The following is a 17,069-nucleotide window of genomic DNA, read 5'->3' as shown; positions in this document are numbered from 1 at the left end:
GTTGTGTGGACAGATGCTCAGTTTGTTTTTATGATAGCCTGTTGACTGAGTGCCGCACACATATTTATCTATCCAGTTGTTCACATGTGAACTCCTCTTCAGTTTTTTTTTTTTTTTTATGAGTTTAGTACTAACTCTTCATCTTCTGATGATTTTTAGAAACTTGTTGCGTAAAGCCAACATGAAGCTCAGTCAGGTGCTGGTTGAAGTCTTGAAGACCACAGCAGCAGCAGAGGAAACGATGGGCCTCCACATGCAGAGTCTGCGTGATGCTTCCGGTGCAGCACAACTTCCCCACTCCACCACACAGTCAGCCAATACAGAGCCACTCCGACTTTATAACACAGGTGAGCAACATCAAGATTCAGCAGTAATTCAATACTGAATCCAGTTATTAGCCAAACAAACAAGTGAAAGAGCAGACTGCAAAACTTCAAAATATGATTATGTGTTTGGACTAAAAATACTGCTGATAGTAGCTGACCTTGTAGTACGAAAGTCATCATCAAAAACGACACTGATTAATTTCTTGAGATTTCTTTAAAACTCTAGACTTGAATTTCAAATTTGATTAGTCTCGCTCAAAACACAAAATAAAGCAATAACACTACATCCAGTTATTTTAGCATCTGTAGCTGCAATTTAATTGCTTCTGTGATTAATAGGAAATGCAGTACCATGTGCCTGAACAAGGAGATGTTGCCTTCTGTGGAAAAAGTTGGCAAGCGAACATTTAATGCGATCAGATGCAGATAACAGTGCTGATGGTCGTATAATTGAGGTGTTAGAAAAGTATTAGATTGACCTAAATGGATGATTAAAGGTGAGGGTTATGTCTCCATGGAGGCTAAGCACAACACAGTCTCTTGTTAACTTTAGATCCTGGATTCATTTGCTATTTTGATACTTCCTAAAAAACATAGCTGCTCATAGTAATCAGTGACCTGCAGGTCATCAATAGGACATCAGAGGTTAGACGATTGTTTGGCTAACCTGGCGTAAGTCCAATGTTAGACTTTATCATGCATGCATTTCAGGTTGTCACTGCACAGACACTAAACATGTCCGCCCGTATGCCTGCACTCTCCAAACAGACTGAGAAATATTATAATAAGAACATTATAATAATACCCGTCTGTGGAGACCACAAGCGAGTATAATCCTTATTCTTCTTACTTTATTTTTTGGGGGGAAATATTACCTCTAAAGAGGACACTGAGGATTACAACACATTCTTGGCACTTTTGTACAAATTCCTATTATAACAGACTTTTGCTGATTGCAAGTCAAAGTGGAATAAAAAGCCAAATAGTATTTTTAAAAAGTATGGTTGTGCTTATCTGGGAGGCATTCAACGTAACACTTAAGTCTTTTTTTTTTATTGCACAAGTTTTCTCAAAAGCTTGTTGTCCCATGACTGATATCGGTCATAAAGTCCAGCCAGTCGTGTATGCACGGTAGATCGGGGTTGGTCTTATCACATACTTTCATGCAAAACAGTTGGAGCTGGTGAATCACCGACCTGTGTGACGTTTATATATGCAACCGTGACAGCACTTTATCTCATTTCCCCTTTTTAATGAAAACATATTTAAAACACAATTGAGCAACAAATGCCTGTAAAAGTCACAAAACACCACACATAAGTGTGCCCGTGTTGCACAGCAACTACAGCGCGTTAAGTGTTTTTGTGCCACATCAATTCATTAACTTTTCTGTTAGTTTGTTTTGCATTACCCCCCACAGTGTGAACTCTTCCAAGTTTTGTTCCCAGGTTGCATAAGAAGTCTTTCATTTAAGAACAGAGCCAGTTGGGTTCCACACATTTTTTTTGTGGTTACAATTAGAGAAACCAGCGTCATAATAAAACCGGCTCGTGTCCTTCAGAAGCTGCTTTGTCCTGTTGTGCTGCATCTTTATGTCGCGCTGCCTTCTTTTTCTGCTGTCATGATACTGTGTGATTATGAGCTTAATAACATAATGTGAGTTACATAATCTGTCAGCTGTGTTACGGGCAGTTATGCGAGTGTGCTGGACCCGGTTTGAACTGGATGATGTGTGCACGCTCACCCTTATTTTGGTTATATATTTAGCACTCTTTGGCATATGACTAGCATTTTTAATGCTTACCAAACATGAAGCTTTAAACTGCTGCGTCCTTACTTAGCATCTGTGAGTCCATGTTGCTTCCCCGCAGTACTTTGGTTAATCTCAAATTAGGCACCACTCAGGCCCTAACTGAACTTTTAGATACAGACTATTAGATTTAACTTAAAATATGCACACGTTGAAACAAACATGATGCATTTCTGCCTTCTGTTGCTCTGGTTAAATTCCAGGTTATACTTCAGGACGTTTACAGGGCGGTGAGACTGGTGCAGACAATGTGAGCATGTGGTCCAGAGAGATGAAGACTCCTGAGGGTCTGGAAGTGTCCCAGCAGATGATGGACAGTCTGCTGCTCGGGCCAGGGCCTCAGCTCGAGAACGAGGAATATTTAATGGGAATCAGCAGCCGACTGCAGACAGCTCTGGAGAAAATGTTGATGGCCATCACTGATACCACTAACCAGGTATACCCCAAGCATTGTTGGTTGTTAATGATTTGAGTTGTCCCCTTCCATTCATTTATTAACTTTTTTATTGGGTAGCTCACCTGTGAGTCTTATCTTAATGGGCAGATTTAGTTATTTTTAACCCAATTATAATAAAAAAAATTATTTAAGCATGCATAATAATAATAAAAAAGCCCAAACAATGCTTGATCTTTTTAATATTTACTGGTACTCTCTGCATCCTGAGACTTGCAAAAGAAGACAAGTACTGCTCCCTAAATATGAGGGAAGAGCTGGCAGGAAGTTAGCTTACCATACAGGCTAGAAACAAGGGGAAACGGCTCATGTGGCTTGCTCCAAAGATCAAAAATCCCCCAAAAGTACCTCTTTAACTAACCGATTAACTCAGTACATTTCATTAATTAGCAAACCAACTCATAAAAACCATTTCCAGGGAACCAGAGGTATCATTCTCCTAATTAAGCCTTCATTAAGTGATAATAAATTAAAGTTTAGCAAGAGACCACAAGCTTTAATATTTGACATTTTTCTTGCTCTGACTCATTTTGACACCTTGCCCTAGCTTATTGTCCTCTGTCCAGTGAAACTGGTTCTCTGTGGGTTCAGGTTTCAGAACAATCCCTCATGAATCACCCTGTGTTTATGTCCCTAAAAGTTACCAATAAACAGAAAGCTCCAGTGACACATGTAGGCTTTGTCAAAGTATTTAAATGCACACACTCAACTCCGTCACCCCGCTCCCCTTCTCTCGTTCTACTCCTGTTCATGGAGACATAATAGGGATGAGGTGGCAGAATGTGACTGGCAACAAAGTTGTCCTGTCTAGAAACTCGTGCACACAAAAGAGCAGCCTCATTCCCAGCGGTTGCCTGTAGATACGAGGAGTATTTACACAGAGCTTTTGTCCGGCCTCCCAGCCTATCGTAGTCCAGTTCCACCAGAACAACTCCATCCCCCTCCCCTTAGGCCATCCACGTAGAGCATATCCTGTGACAACGCGCAGAGACGAGGCCAGTCTAACTAGGCCAGTGAGCGTGTTACAGTAACTGAATGCACAGTGTATCACCCCAGCGGCTGAAATTCATGTGTTATTCATGCTCGAGTGAGCTTTATCGTGGCAATCTAAAAATAGCTTTAAAGAAATTTCAGGCTGTTGTTTTAGCATCCATTTACACCACACTGTTATTTATGGAATCACTGGTTGTTAGGGGTTTTGGCGTGTTTGTTTGTTTTTTCAAAGGGTATATTCTCCAAATTTTGTTAAGAGTAATAATTTGGGTTACCAAATAATTTTAAGCAGCAATACCAGAACTCTTCTAACAGAGAAACATGTGCTCTAGTAATTTTAAATAGTTACTTTTAACCATTCTCTGGCATCATATAGACCAAATAATTTTATAAAGGTAGTTAAGAAACTGCTACAAGGTGAAAATGATCCTTATTTGTTCTCCGGTAAAGAAATACTGAAGTTTCTACAAGCTGCTTTTTAATTTGTGTGTACTTCTCCAAGTACATGCAATTAATCGCTCCCATAAACTTGTAATCAACAAAGCCTCTAATGGCGTCTCAGTGATTTTCCTGCTGCTATTGATCCTGTGTTCATTTGTCTTGTCTCTGGCTGGTGCTAAGTGATCATGTCTTGGATTGATGTAACAAGCCCGATCAGGAATGTTAACTGTCTGTTGAACAACTGCTGTAAATTATTTGCCTGGGGAAGGTGTTTGCGTGGTTATTGCCCACTCCCATTATACGTGGGCGAGATGTGGAAATTGCTCGTGTGCAGCAAATTCAAAAGTTGACTCTACAAATGGAGACTTTACTTTAGGTTTGACCAAGAGGCAGCGTGTCAAAAAGCCTTAATTGCTTTTTTTTTTTTTTCTGCTGTGCACAGGAAAAGGAATCTGGTTTGACAGCTTTCTGAAGGGAGTGTGTTTTGTCTGTGGTTATTTCTGTGTATAGGGAGTGTGTGTGTGTGAGATCTATTTGCAAGTCTACCTAGCCCTCTGGCTCTAAGGATTGAAGCCACACCTGCTTCCCTCCCACTTTTTTTCCCCCAGCAGTATCCTGCTCTCTGTAATGAATGTAGGAAGTGGAAAAAGTGCCCTCGTCTGTTGAAAATGCTTTTGGATGGTTTGGATTTGAATCTTTTTTTCTTTTTTTCCCCCCTGTGGCAGAAGCGTAGAGATGGGTAAAGGAAGTTTAGCAGTGTGAGAGTATCTCTCGCTGGTAGTAATTAAACCTCGCCTGACAGGAGAGTAGTGAGGGATATTATGGTAAGAGCACGGGAGCATGCGTGGAGCGGGAATGACAGCAACCCTAGAAGGAAGTAAGAAGGAAAGAGTGAGTGACTACAGATCTGAGCGCTGTCATTTCACCCTTGGCCGACTGCTGCTCGGACTAAACAATTAAAAAGGGGGCCAGTGGGAGGCTTCCCGGCAGGTTTGGGTTGCTACAGCGGCATAGTATTGTTAATGAATCTCCAGAGAGAGAAAGCGAGTGGAGGGAGAGGAGAGCAGGCGGGAGCAGATGTGGGGGTGTGAGCTTCACTGAGCGGTATGATATGGTTTCACTTCGAAGAAAAAGAAGAGCAGAGAGAAGGCTGGGGAGCTTTAAAGAAGGCATAGAGCAAAGAAATGCTTGTCTTTGTGTTTACATACCTCCTGCAGTCACGGTCAGGAATGCTCTTTAACCTGCTGGACCCAGAAATGACTTCCACCTGCTGCCGAGGATGACACTTTCTAGTAGGATCATAAAATCCTCACCCTCACCGGATGATTTTCTCTCTCAGCATTTACCTGGATTTCTTTCTACCTCAACCAGAAAGTATGTGATTGAGCTGACGTGAATGTCACCTCCAAAGATTGTTTACTCTTCTGCTGAGCATACCAAACACATAGAAACTGTTGCTTGGAGCTATCCACAACACTATTCACGCCTTCATCCCCCGCTGGACTTCATTGTCATTCTCAGTTTGCCTAGCTCAGCCTGACGGATAACAGCACCTGGAAATCCTTTTTGATGACTTCAGATAAGATTCAAAGTGAGGTTCTCCCATCATCCGTACGTCGTCTACCATGGATTCATATCGCTCTTACTGGAACTCGAGTATGCAGAGCAGCACGTGGCTCGAAGGGGAGGACAAGGATGTGTACGAGGTGGAATCTCGCATACCCCTTCCTCGACCGTTCCCATTTTGCAGCACGCTGAACGAGAAAAACGCTGTGGTGGTGCAGACACAGATTTCACATGTCAATCACAGGACTAGCGGCCACCTTCTTAAAGTCGTCTCCAAAATCTCCCTGCCCACTCCCCCTTATACAGTAAGTTTACACCTGGTAACCCACAGATGGACTGTGTGTAAATTATACTTGTGGAGGTTGTTTGTGCTGCTCTTTACAGCTCAGTAGTTCAGATCTACATATTCAGGTGTGAGTTGAACCGTTCCACGTAGGCACACTTGGTAAACGATTATAACTTCTCTGTGGTAGGATCATGTTACCACTTCCCATAATTTTACAATCAGACCTTTGCTCAGGGAGATATGGAAATCTATGGAAAATGTAGTGTGGAATGAGGTAGTGTGCTCCTGGTTTATTGCGTTTTAATGATTTCATAGCTGTCCACAAGAAAAATATGCCTTCTGTCACATGACCAGCAGGTCTTTGCACAAGGATGATATAATTATTGTATCACATCCTGCACACAACCACAGTTTATTACTCGCTTTAGCTGGCCCTTTACGCAATGCCAACACACATGTTGAAGTTTATCATAACAACATTGCACACAGACACTGCTGAACGCTGTTGTCAAAGCATTTGTAATGGTTGTTATACTTACACAACACTTTTTTAATTTGAACATACTTAATTTGATTTGCCAGTTTTTGTTTCTGCTGTAAATCCTTTGAAAGATGGGCAGTGTAGTGGTATGGTGGTTAGCACTGTTGTGTGGTTGTTCTAAATTGGCTTCAGGTGTTTCTGAGGTCAGTAACAGCTGGGACAGCTTTCAGGACCCCTGTGGTGAAATTAAGTTGGACAAGTTGACAATCTTATTCTTAAATAGACTGATGGATACACTTCAAATCGATATCTGGATCTTCTTCTTCTTTCAGCTGCTCCAATTAGGGCAGGAATGTCAAATTCATTTTACTTTGTGAGCAATTTACAGCCCCTTGTAATTGGGCCACATAGGTGAAACTACCCTTTCTGTCTCAGAAAGGTTGGGGAAACCTGCAGGCAGCTGAGACTCAAGAAGTCACTTGGATGAGTGACGAAACGTTTCTCCCATTGAAAATGCTACGTCCAGATGAACAAAATCAACCTTTTGGGATCCCCTTTCTGTCAGTGTAAAGAAATTTCACTACACATTTAATCCTCAAGATACCTTAATATAAGAAAAAGAAGTATAATTGTAAAGAAATGATGTTGTAATGAAATGAAAAACATCTTAAATTGTAAGAAATAAATATGTAAAATGACAGAAAGTGTATCCATGTGTACAATGAATAGTGTGTAATGGATACAGTGTAGCCCATCCTCCCATTATTAAAAAAAAGAAAAAAAAGAAGATGAATTATTGCCTAATTATTTTGGTGTCTAATTAATGCCCATGTGGGAAATCTTTTATCTGTAAACATAAAGCTGTAAAACTTTTGAAAATATAGTTAAAAGTCCAAAATTTATGCCTTCTTTTACCTTCTCCAAAGTTGTTTATTGGGGGTGGATTGAAGTTTGCTGGGCTGATTCTGGCCCCCCGAGCCTTATGTTTCACACCCCTGCTTTAGAGGATCACCTGCCTCCGTCTCATCCTATCCTTAGCATCCTCCTCTGTCACACCAACCCTCTGCATGTCCTCCTTCACTCCATGCATGGATCTTCTCTGTGATCTTCATATTTTCCTCCTGCATGTTCAACATGATATGTCCAGTGTGTCCATTATCCCTCCTCTGCACGTCAGTTCTAATCAATATGTGCATATAGGTGGTTTATCACAATTTGACACCTGTGTAAAATGACACACACATCAGCAGTAAGAGGCTTAAAATGCTTTTATACGTGGGGTACAATTATAATATCACAATAAAAATAATCATCAAGCTGTCCAAACCAGAATTTAACTTTTTCATTTCAATGAGAGATGTCCTGGTCATCATCTTCTATTCACTGATGTAGAAAATTTAAAGTTGTATGTAAAATTAGTGGGCTTTAATGAAATAGTGCATTTTCACAGTAATGATTCGTTACTGTAAAGACGCCTTCATTCTTGTTAAAGATCATCTCTTTCCACTTCTCCTCTCAGGTCGAACATGCCCGGATGACCCAGACTGAGCTGATGCGGGAGTCTTTCCGCCACAACAAGGAGATGAACGAGCTCCTCCAGAAGCAGGAGGAGCTGCAGGAGAGGGTGATGGAGGAGGCTCGGGCACGGGAGCAGCTGGCTCTGGAACTTCACCGAGCGGAGGGTGAGGTTTTACTTTTATTTAGGAAAAATCTTCTAATTTATGTTGATTCTTACAAAGTGACTGAAGGAACTGAGCTATAGCTTCATTTTAATTTAAGTGCTGATCAATTTTAATGTGAGCCAGGGAAGCGTTCGTTCTTTGTGGGCCTTGTAAGGGACACTTCCTTTACAGTAGCCTCTTAGACTCTGATCGATGATGTGATAAAGTGAGTCTGACAAATGATTAGAGAAAATGGGGAGAGCTGCATTAAGTGGAAACGCATGTGTGCATGGGGTTGGAGGCTGTCACAGGGAGTGATGGGATCAGCTGTTTGAGAGGCCATCTGTGGTGAGAACTCAGCAAATGGTAATTATTGTTTCTGAGCCTGTCTTTGGGTTTGTGTTTGAACATTTGATTGCATCTGTGTGACAACAACATTATGAAGGACTGTGAATGGTGGTGAGAGTAATCACGAGAGAACAAATTTAAATATTTAAGCTATTAAAGTCCAGTAGAGTAGTTTGAATGCTGCGATGGGCCTGGCTGTCCATGTCAGAGACAGCTGCCCTATGAGGGTCAGCTGTTGCACCCATATGCATGCTCACACCAGAAACTCACGGGACCCACTACATCCACTACACTGTCGTTTAAAGCCCAGTTTGGTAGCAGTAGAGTACAACAATTATTCCCTTCTGATTAGCTGTGTGGACGCTGTGAGCAGCGGTGAGTTTATCGCATTTTTAATCTCACTTTTTTTTTTTTTTTTGAAGATCCTGTTGCAGTGTTTGTTTTCAGTAATCCTAGATGAGATGCAAATATTTGATGTCATAAAATAACTTCATACTTTTATAGGTAGGGCTGCAACAGTGATGATAAATTTGCAACTGTACATCACATGACACCTTCTGTCCTTTGACCCCTGATTTAGATGTGGAAAAACTCATTTAGAACTTTTTTTTTAGCAGCAGTAACTTCAAAGAAAATCAACTAATCCTCACTTTATACACACATAAAAGTCTCATTCATCAAAACAGCTGGGAGGTAATTTTCAGTCAATCATGTAAACAAGAGCAGCTGTTCCTTTCTGGTCGTGTCAGGTGCTTCTTCTGTAAGGGAGTGTTTGAAATTTGCTAAGCGTGTGTTTTTTGGACATCTTCTTGTTCACATACCAGTTAAGTGAAAGAGAAGAAAAATCTAATTCCCATTGTGTGGATAAACCATGAAGCTAAAACCTCAGGGCGTGGCCTTTTCAAACTGGTTTTGAATCAACCCAAGAGACAGGTTCAGCATTGACAAAAGGTACTTGACTTGATGGAACATATTAGATGTCAATGAAAACACAAACAGGTCCTGCTTTTGTTATGTTTGAATCAGGGGAAAAATGCTTTGTCAGATTAGCTGTAAGATCACGATGATGTGGTGCAGTAATTCTTTGCCACCTTAAATGTGGTTGCAGGTTCCCAAGACGCTTACGTTTATCTGGTTAATGATGTTTTTTGTTATTTTAAAGCAAGTAATCATGTGAGTTTGATTGCTGATCATGGAGAGATCCCTCCTTAGGCAAACTTTACACACACCTTAAGTTCAATTTGATATGTCTGAGATAAAATCACCTGACAGCACAGGTGACACTCGCCTACTGTCTCTCAGTGCTGTCATCAAGTCAGAAAATAGACTCGCGGAAGCTCTAGCAGGACAAAATAAACATTTCCTTATCAGTTTTGAGTGTGTGAATGCCTCCTTTTTTGCGTCTATGAAGTTGAATTGATTTCCTGGTGCATAATGCTTGGTGACCTGTAGATCATTTAGAGCATTTCATTGTGTTTTACAGCTCGGTCACATATTCATGTCGAGCAAAATGGGTCAGACATTCTCACTCGTGTTTTTGTGCCTCAGCGTGCACATATGCACATACAATGTGTTTTGTGTGTCGGTGTGCGTGCGTGCGTGTGTTGTTGGTAACCTGTAATTTTATTGCATCCTTCTTCTTAATGCTCATTCATCTGAATTGGTGCCAGTATTAAAACCCAAAGAAACTCCTTTAGAGTAGATCCGTCAATTCATCAGAGAGCAAAAAGCTGTGAATATGCATAAATAGCTCTTTCTGCAACCTTTATAACAGTTTTTGCTCACATTGTCCACTGTCAGGTCTGATTGATGGATACACGGGTGAACGGGCAGCGCTGGAGGAGCAGTTGCGTCACAAGGAAGAGCTCCAACTGAGTCTCGAGCAAGAGCTGCAGGTAAGGAGGAAAAATATTACCGTAATTGTCGGGCTATAAGCCGCTACTTTTTGCACAAGCTTTGAACTCTGCGGCTTTTAGTCAGGTGCGGCTTTTCTATGGATTTTCCATGATTTTTGTGATATCGTAAGACGATTTGTTTTGTTTGTTCCGCTGTTGTACGGCACTACGTTGCCTGGCGGAAGGATCGGGGTTCAAGAGTGGTATGTTAGTCACATGTCCGTCCGCCAGGAAACGTAGTGCCGTACGAAGTAGCGCGAAAAACAAACTTCAAAGTAGCGCTACGCGTTCAGCGGGAGGCGTGGATGACGAGCGGCGATAAACGTGCGAAAAGCAAGTTATGCCCAACTCCACCGGTGGATTCTGACAGCGTGGAAAAGTGCGAAAACATCCACGATCACCAACGGATTTTGAAGGGCTGGACTGCTGCATGATGGAGAGGAGGACACCGCCACGGCCCTTCTGAGGGTGTTCGACTCTGACACTGACAATGAGGATTTCTTTGGTTTTGAAAGTGACAACGAAGGAGAGAAGCGGAGAGTGGATGACGAAGCCATCCTGAGCCTGTTCGTTTCCGACATTGGAGGAGAGGACTTTGGTGGTTTTAGTGCGCAGGAAGAAGAGAAAGATGGTGAATGACTGACTTTTCTTCTTGTTAAAGCCGTGTCACTGCACCTGAGCCTAAAAGGTAGTCCGAATCTATTTTTCTGGTGTGCTGTAGGTTGCTGTTATGTACTACATGTGCAAATATGTACCCATAACTTGTTTTTCAAAATATTAATAAAAGGGGTGTGTCTCCAAACAGCCATCTCTTTCCTGACAATTCCCTTTGTGCATATTCTCTTACATATGATAAGTCAACATTGAAACACCTGCGGCTTTTGGTCAGGTGCGGCTAATGTATGTACAAAACAGGATTTTCCCCTGATTTTAGCTTGTGCGGCTAATATTCAGGTGCGCTTTGTAGTCCGGGAAATACGGTAATCCAATTACTAAGTACTTGACACCATGATTGTGTAATTCTGCCTCTGGCACATTAGTGGCTCAGATGTAAGCACAGTGACACGTGACGCAGAAGTTTGAATTCAGTTCAATTGTGGCCAAGTCATTTAATAGTACTGGTCTGCACTAGTGGCATATTCATGTTTTATGTTCAGGTTTCAGCCCCTGAAACTTGAGAGCGATGATAAACTAACTGTAAAAACTGATCCTCTTTGTGTGTTAAGTTAGCTTGTTTGTGTTTGTTAGTGCCATGGAGCCACAAAATGAAATGCATTAATGAGTGACATGTACTGTAGTTCATGCTGCGTCCACCACACTCCCAACAAAGTCAGGCTTTCCTGGAATTAGCTGGTTTTACAAAACCTAAAACTCAGTCACGACGGTGGTTATCAACTTTCTCTGTTAAGCGGGGATTTCTGCATCATGCTTTGTCTATACTCTCATAAAAAGAGGCGTTTTGTGTGTCACATGATTCTTCTGCACAAATTGATCCTATGAGTGCCACCTAGTCGAGTCACAGACATTATCTGATTAAAATGATGATAAAAAAAATCTGTAAAATGCAACACTGTTGCAAATAAAACATGAAATGAATGCTGCAGAAAATCGTTAATCTTGGGATTTAGTGCACAGAGCGGTGAAATAAACATTTCAATTCAAGCTCTGAAGCTTTAAACTTTTCACATTTAAGTATTAAAGGCTGCTGTCCTGTAGTCTAATGAAAGAGATGTGAAAATGTCTTTAGTTTGTCAGCAGATTAAAGTGAGATTAATTATTGATTGTTAGGTATTCTTTGTGTTTTTAGCAGCTGCAATTCTTGCAGTGTAACAGTGACTTATTAGCAAATCATAGTAACAGTGCCACTTGCAGTTTGTTCTGCTGTAACTTTGAAGCTGAGCTTGGTGATGTTAGTGAAAATGAGGCACTTGATTTTAAACTGAAACTCATAATCGTGATGTAACTAGCTAAAAAAGATATATAACTGTGTCATTTCCTTTTGTGTAAGTGAAAACTCCGACTTTAAGCTCGACACATTAATCCCGCTCTCGTAGTACAACCCTGTGTTGATGGAAACATGAGTGCAGCTGAAACAGATCATCTTGGGGTTACTCAGCATGTCTGTGAAGACTGATGATAGTTGTGGTGCAGACTTGAATAATACTTCACTCACTGTACACTAGTAATAATGGTCAATTTTGATTTCAATGTGTGTACCTTGTTTGCCAAGTCTGTTATTTATTTTATCCCTTTATTGCTGATGTGTGAAAGAACTTTTTATCACCCCTGTGTTTATGCTGCTTCTGATTGTGTTTGTGTTGGCCCAGGAAGATTACTTGTTACTGCTATAGTGACTAATATGTGCTCCAATTTAATTAAAAAACAAAGACTGATACAAAGACAGATTACAGCATCTGCATCACCCAGTATTTTTAGACAAATACAATAATGGTTATTTTAAAATAAAATTGTAAATTTACATCCTTGAAATGAATCGTTGTCCATTGAACTCCAAAAGTTATGATGAATGAGGCAAATGTAGAATATCAAACGTAAAAAACAGCCCCACATTTTTTGTGTTTTCTTGTAGGTCACTAGTACTCGACTTCATGAGTTGGAGCAGGAGAAGTTTCAGATGCAGGAAGAGCGCGAGCTGCTGTCACGGCAACAAGACGCAATGAAGGAGGACGCCGGGCCCCGTGAGCTTCGTACGTATCCCGGCGTTCCCTTAATGATGACAAAGGAAGTATGTTTTTAAAATGACCCAAAGCAGCTGGAAATAAGTTAACATGGTCTGAACTTTAAACACCAGTTGGTCTGGAGGTCAAAAGGTTACTTGGTTATATTAAATCAATTTTTAATGAGCTGTAATTAGGTAGTGAAAACAATGACAGGAACAGAGATCAAAGATCAACAAGTCAATAAAATGTTTATTTGTTGAATGTTTGATTAAAGCTCCTGAGGATTTCTTAAACTCTTGCTACTGTTTCACATCACACATTTTCAGGTATTTGCTGAAGAAACGTCAATGTTGATAACCGTATTAGCTAATTTTTTGCACTGTATTGTCAAAAAAAGGTGTGCCGTGAGTGTATTCTTTCATAAAAACAAAAAACGTAAGTATTCTGTATTTTAGAAATTAAACAGGGGCTCTTTGAGGAACCTTTCTTTTCACAGCGCACTTTCCACAGCCCTAACCTACTACTGTGGCACAGGCAGACGAGCACTGCCATCCTGTCTCCACCTATTTCCATTCTTTATCTCAAGAGTTTTCCTGTTCATTACAAAAACAAGAGCATGTTAAACTCCTGTGCTTTCTCATTCTTCTGTAGGCCTAGTTGAAGCTGCAATGGTTGCAGCACCTGAAGCAGGTGTGTCCACTTTGAGCATGGCTCAGTCGTGTCTATATGTTCTCTTATTTGTCTAGCTGAGTCACGCTGTTTTACATCTCTAACCTTCCAATCCAGCAACTCACCAGCACAGCTTGGAGCTTGCTTGCTATGGGCTCATAAACTCACTCAGTCCAATCACTAACCCGTGCTTCGGCTGTTCACTTTGATTGATTTTTGTCCTGGTTTGTCATTTTTAAATGTCAATGTTGGCACTCATGTTAGCATGATGAAATGGACGACATTTTTATGTAGGCATTGTTTCCTAATCGCCATTCATCTTTATAACTCTACATGGAGTCCTTTCCCCCTGCCTGTAAATGCTTATTGGGCATGGATATTGCATTGTCTGGACTGTCCATGTGTTAGACCTGTCATTTGTACTTTTTCACCCTGTTACTTTTGCACTAATCTTCTGGGTTTTGGTACTGGGTGAACCGGTGTGGGTTGTTCACTGGTGGCAGCAGAAGGGCAAAGATGGGGGATCATGTTTGGTGACATGTTTGGAAGTGGATTGAAATGTTGGAAGAGTCTGATTCTAGCCTTTAATTCAGTTGTAAAGGTGACCACAGTGTAGAAAATTAAGACTGGGTTGTTCATTAGATTGTTAGTAGATTATTTTGGTACAAAGCAAGCAGCATTTAATTCACTCCCAAGGCTCTCAGACTTCAGACTCTTCATCTCAACTTCCTTCCATCACCAAAATCAAACCTGAACCAGCGATCATTAGATCCTAACTTTCCGTCCTTCCTTCGTCGCAGACCTGCTGGAGGAGACGGAGAAGCTGATGAAAGAGAAGGTGGAGGTGCAGAGGCAGGCAGAGAAGGAGAACTCTGACCTCCTGAAACAGGTGAAGCTGCTGGAGGTGGAGCTGGAGGAGCAGGTCAACAGGGTGATGGAGCTGGAGAGCACTCGAACGACAGAGAGCGGGGACCTCCGACAGCAGATCCAGGCCCTGGAGAAACAGCTGGAGAAGAACAGGAAGTTTCTGGATGTAAGTGACGATGAGAAAAACCTCTAACCTCGTGTATCGTTTAATCGTGTATGTCATTGTTTCTAAAACAAAACAAAGCAAAAAAATTTCCAGCTTCTTAAAAGTGAACCTATGAGCCTGTGTGAACCACTTCTCTTTCTAGAGTAGGGGTCAGAATTTAGTAAAACTTACACACGTTGCCTACAACCAAGTGGTGTCAAGGTATTATTTGCAGTTTTACAGGACCTTTTCCATTTTCACAAGAATCAACACTCCTCCTGGTCAGATTTTAGTGTAACAGGATGAAATTGTCCTGGTTATGACCGTTTGTGAGCGCCATGACTTCTCAGTGGATTTTAACTCATTAGTTTGTGCAGTGCACCCAAACAATGACAACCAGACTACACATTACAATAACCTGTGATGTATCATAACCAGATAATCTACTGCAGTACATCACAGATGTTCTGGTTATGTAACATTTAACTAAATATATGTTGTTTCTGGACTTTTACTCACACAAATTAATCATTTTGAATATTTTAAATTTACCATGGCGTTATTTTACTACTTTTGGGGGCATAACAGACAAAAGAGCTCTATAAAATCCCCATCAGGGGATCAAATGCCCCCAGATTCCCCATCAGCATAGGAGTTTAAGAATTCAGGATTTTTCCTATAAATTGTCACTTGTCTATAGGTGACAGCTGACATTTAGCAGCACATTCATAGTCAAAATTTACATTTTTACAAAAGTAACCCATATTTTAGACACCTGTTCGTCAAATCATTTAAATGTTTCTGAATAGAGACTCATTTTTAATTCCAGGTGAAACACAGGAAGCAGCTGTAAAGATTAAAGCTTCCTGGTGAAAGTAATGCATGACTTTTCAGCTGCACGCCACACTAGATGGTTTAAAATCCAGCCTTAATGTTCTCATGATATTTTTGGCTGAGCGCTTATCATCTCTGATGATAATGAGTTGTGTTCCCATCACAACAATTGGGCCACTTGGCTGGGATTGAAATGTGGACCGAATGCAAATTCTTTCTATTCTGTGCTGCTGACGTTGGGTATTTAATAATCACGTGTTTGCAAAAAAAAATCATTTTCTGCTTTTTGGCAACCAGTAGCGTTTTTTTCTTCTTCTTTATTTTCTGTAAAAATGTTCTGGTGATTTTATTCTCATTTAAATCTTTTACTGGAATTAAGTTTTTCCATGTTGCTGTTGTTCCTACATCGTCAAAATAATGCTGGTCCAGGATCAACATTGCAAATGACCAATGACAGTGTCTAAGGAGCTTGGAAAGAACGATGACCTGGATGACTGAGAACCTTCACAGACATAGCCTTCATTTAGCATTAGCCAAGAAGTTTGCTAACACTTTCAAAAACTATCACTAACAAACCAACACGAGTAACCTAAATTTAACTAGCAACAGTATTGCTGTTATACTGTATAAATTAATAAAGAAATGCTTACTATTTGTTCCAGAAGAGAGTTTTATATAAACAAAAGCATCTTTTCTCTCGTCCCCGTACATTGCAAAGCTGTGACATCACAACAGTGTCACTGGTCATTTGCAATGTTGTTTCTACACAATCATGATGTTGGTGCCATATATCTAAACTCAGACATTAATATGAAACATTCTTTCTGAAAGTGAACAAAGACACATCAGTGCTGTGTTTCAGTGCTTACCTTGCACACAAATTTAGCAAAATCCGTGGCAATTGTGCGCTGCCAACTACAGCGAGAACGTGTTGGACTTAAATGTGATAAACTCCTGATAGAAGATTATTAACAACAAGCAGTATGTGATTCAGAGTTAAACTCATCAAACTAGGCCACCAGCTGGCACCTTCCTTCAGCTCACACTTGTGTAATGCAGGACTGACGAGACAATAAAATCTTTAAAACATTTTTAACAAGTGGAAACGATAGAGGAAGCAAATAACACATTAAATACTTGTACTCACAAGTATCAGTGTAATGTGGTGTTGATCAGTATTGGTCTCCGTCTTCATTATTTGTTGATCTTTCTTTCATCTGTATTTTGGCATTTAGGAGCAAGCTGTAGACCGAGAACATGAGAGGGATTTCTTCCAGCAGGAGATCCAGAAACTGGAGCAACAACTGAAGAACCCACAGAAGCTTCAGGCCAGCTCTGAGCAAAGAAACCAAGAGGTAACAGGAGAAAGCTGCGCTTTCTGCCAGAGGACCAGGCTGCAAAAGAGACCTGTGGTTTTTTTTCTTAGCATAACACTGTTGTTGCACGGAGTCCAAGAGCAGAACAATGGAGCTGATAGAATTACCTGCCTGGCTTCGAAACTGACGCTAAAGACAAATGAATTACAGCAGTACTTTGTGTTTTGTAAGATGCGTAATCGGTCGGTTTCATTTCCGTCAGTCAGTCATGACGATGTAAAACTGAAGCTGTTGGA

At 40.8% G+C, this 17,069-nt stretch overlaps 1 protein-coding gene across 7 annotated transcripts in view; it reads left to right on the top strand.

The window, feature by feature from the left end:
- akap9 (A kinase (PRKA) anchor protein 9) overlaps window positions 1–17,069 on the top strand; it is a 67,047-nt gene that overhangs the window by 33,156 nt on the left and 16,822 nt on the right. For 5 of the 7 annotated variants that reach the window (XM_080296123.1, XM_026157289.2, XM_026157290.2 and 2 more), the window contains 8 exons: window positions 160–347; window positions 2,340–2,572; window positions 7,877–8,039; window positions 10,167–10,261; window positions 12,852–12,969; window positions 13,594–13,632; window positions 14,412–14,644; window positions 16,693–16,812. In XM_080296123.1, the coding sequence (XP_080152249.1) occupies window positions 160–347; window positions 2,340–2,572; window positions 7,877–8,039; window positions 10,167–10,261; window positions 12,852–12,969; window positions 13,594–13,632; window positions 14,412–14,644; window positions 16,693–16,812 (1,189 nt within the window). The remainder of the gene's footprint in view (window positions 1–159; window positions 348–2,339; window positions 2,573–7,876; window positions 8,040–10,166; window positions 10,262–12,851; window positions 12,970–13,593; window positions 13,633–14,411; window positions 14,645–16,692; window positions 16,813–17,069) is intronic. The other 2 variants (XM_080296122.1, XM_026157288.2) reach the window with 2 other exon arrangements.

Source organism: Astatotilapia calliptera, chromosome 22 (genome assembly GCF_964374335.1).
Source record: "Astatotilapia calliptera chromosome 22, fAstCal68.1, whole genome shotgun sequence".
Taxonomy (NCBI): domain Eukaryota; kingdom Metazoa; phylum Chordata; class Actinopteri; order Cichliformes; family Cichlidae; genus Astatotilapia; species Astatotilapia calliptera.
The sequence above is the reverse complement of the archived record's forward strand: the minus strand, read 5'-3'. Positions and strand labels throughout refer to the sequence as shown.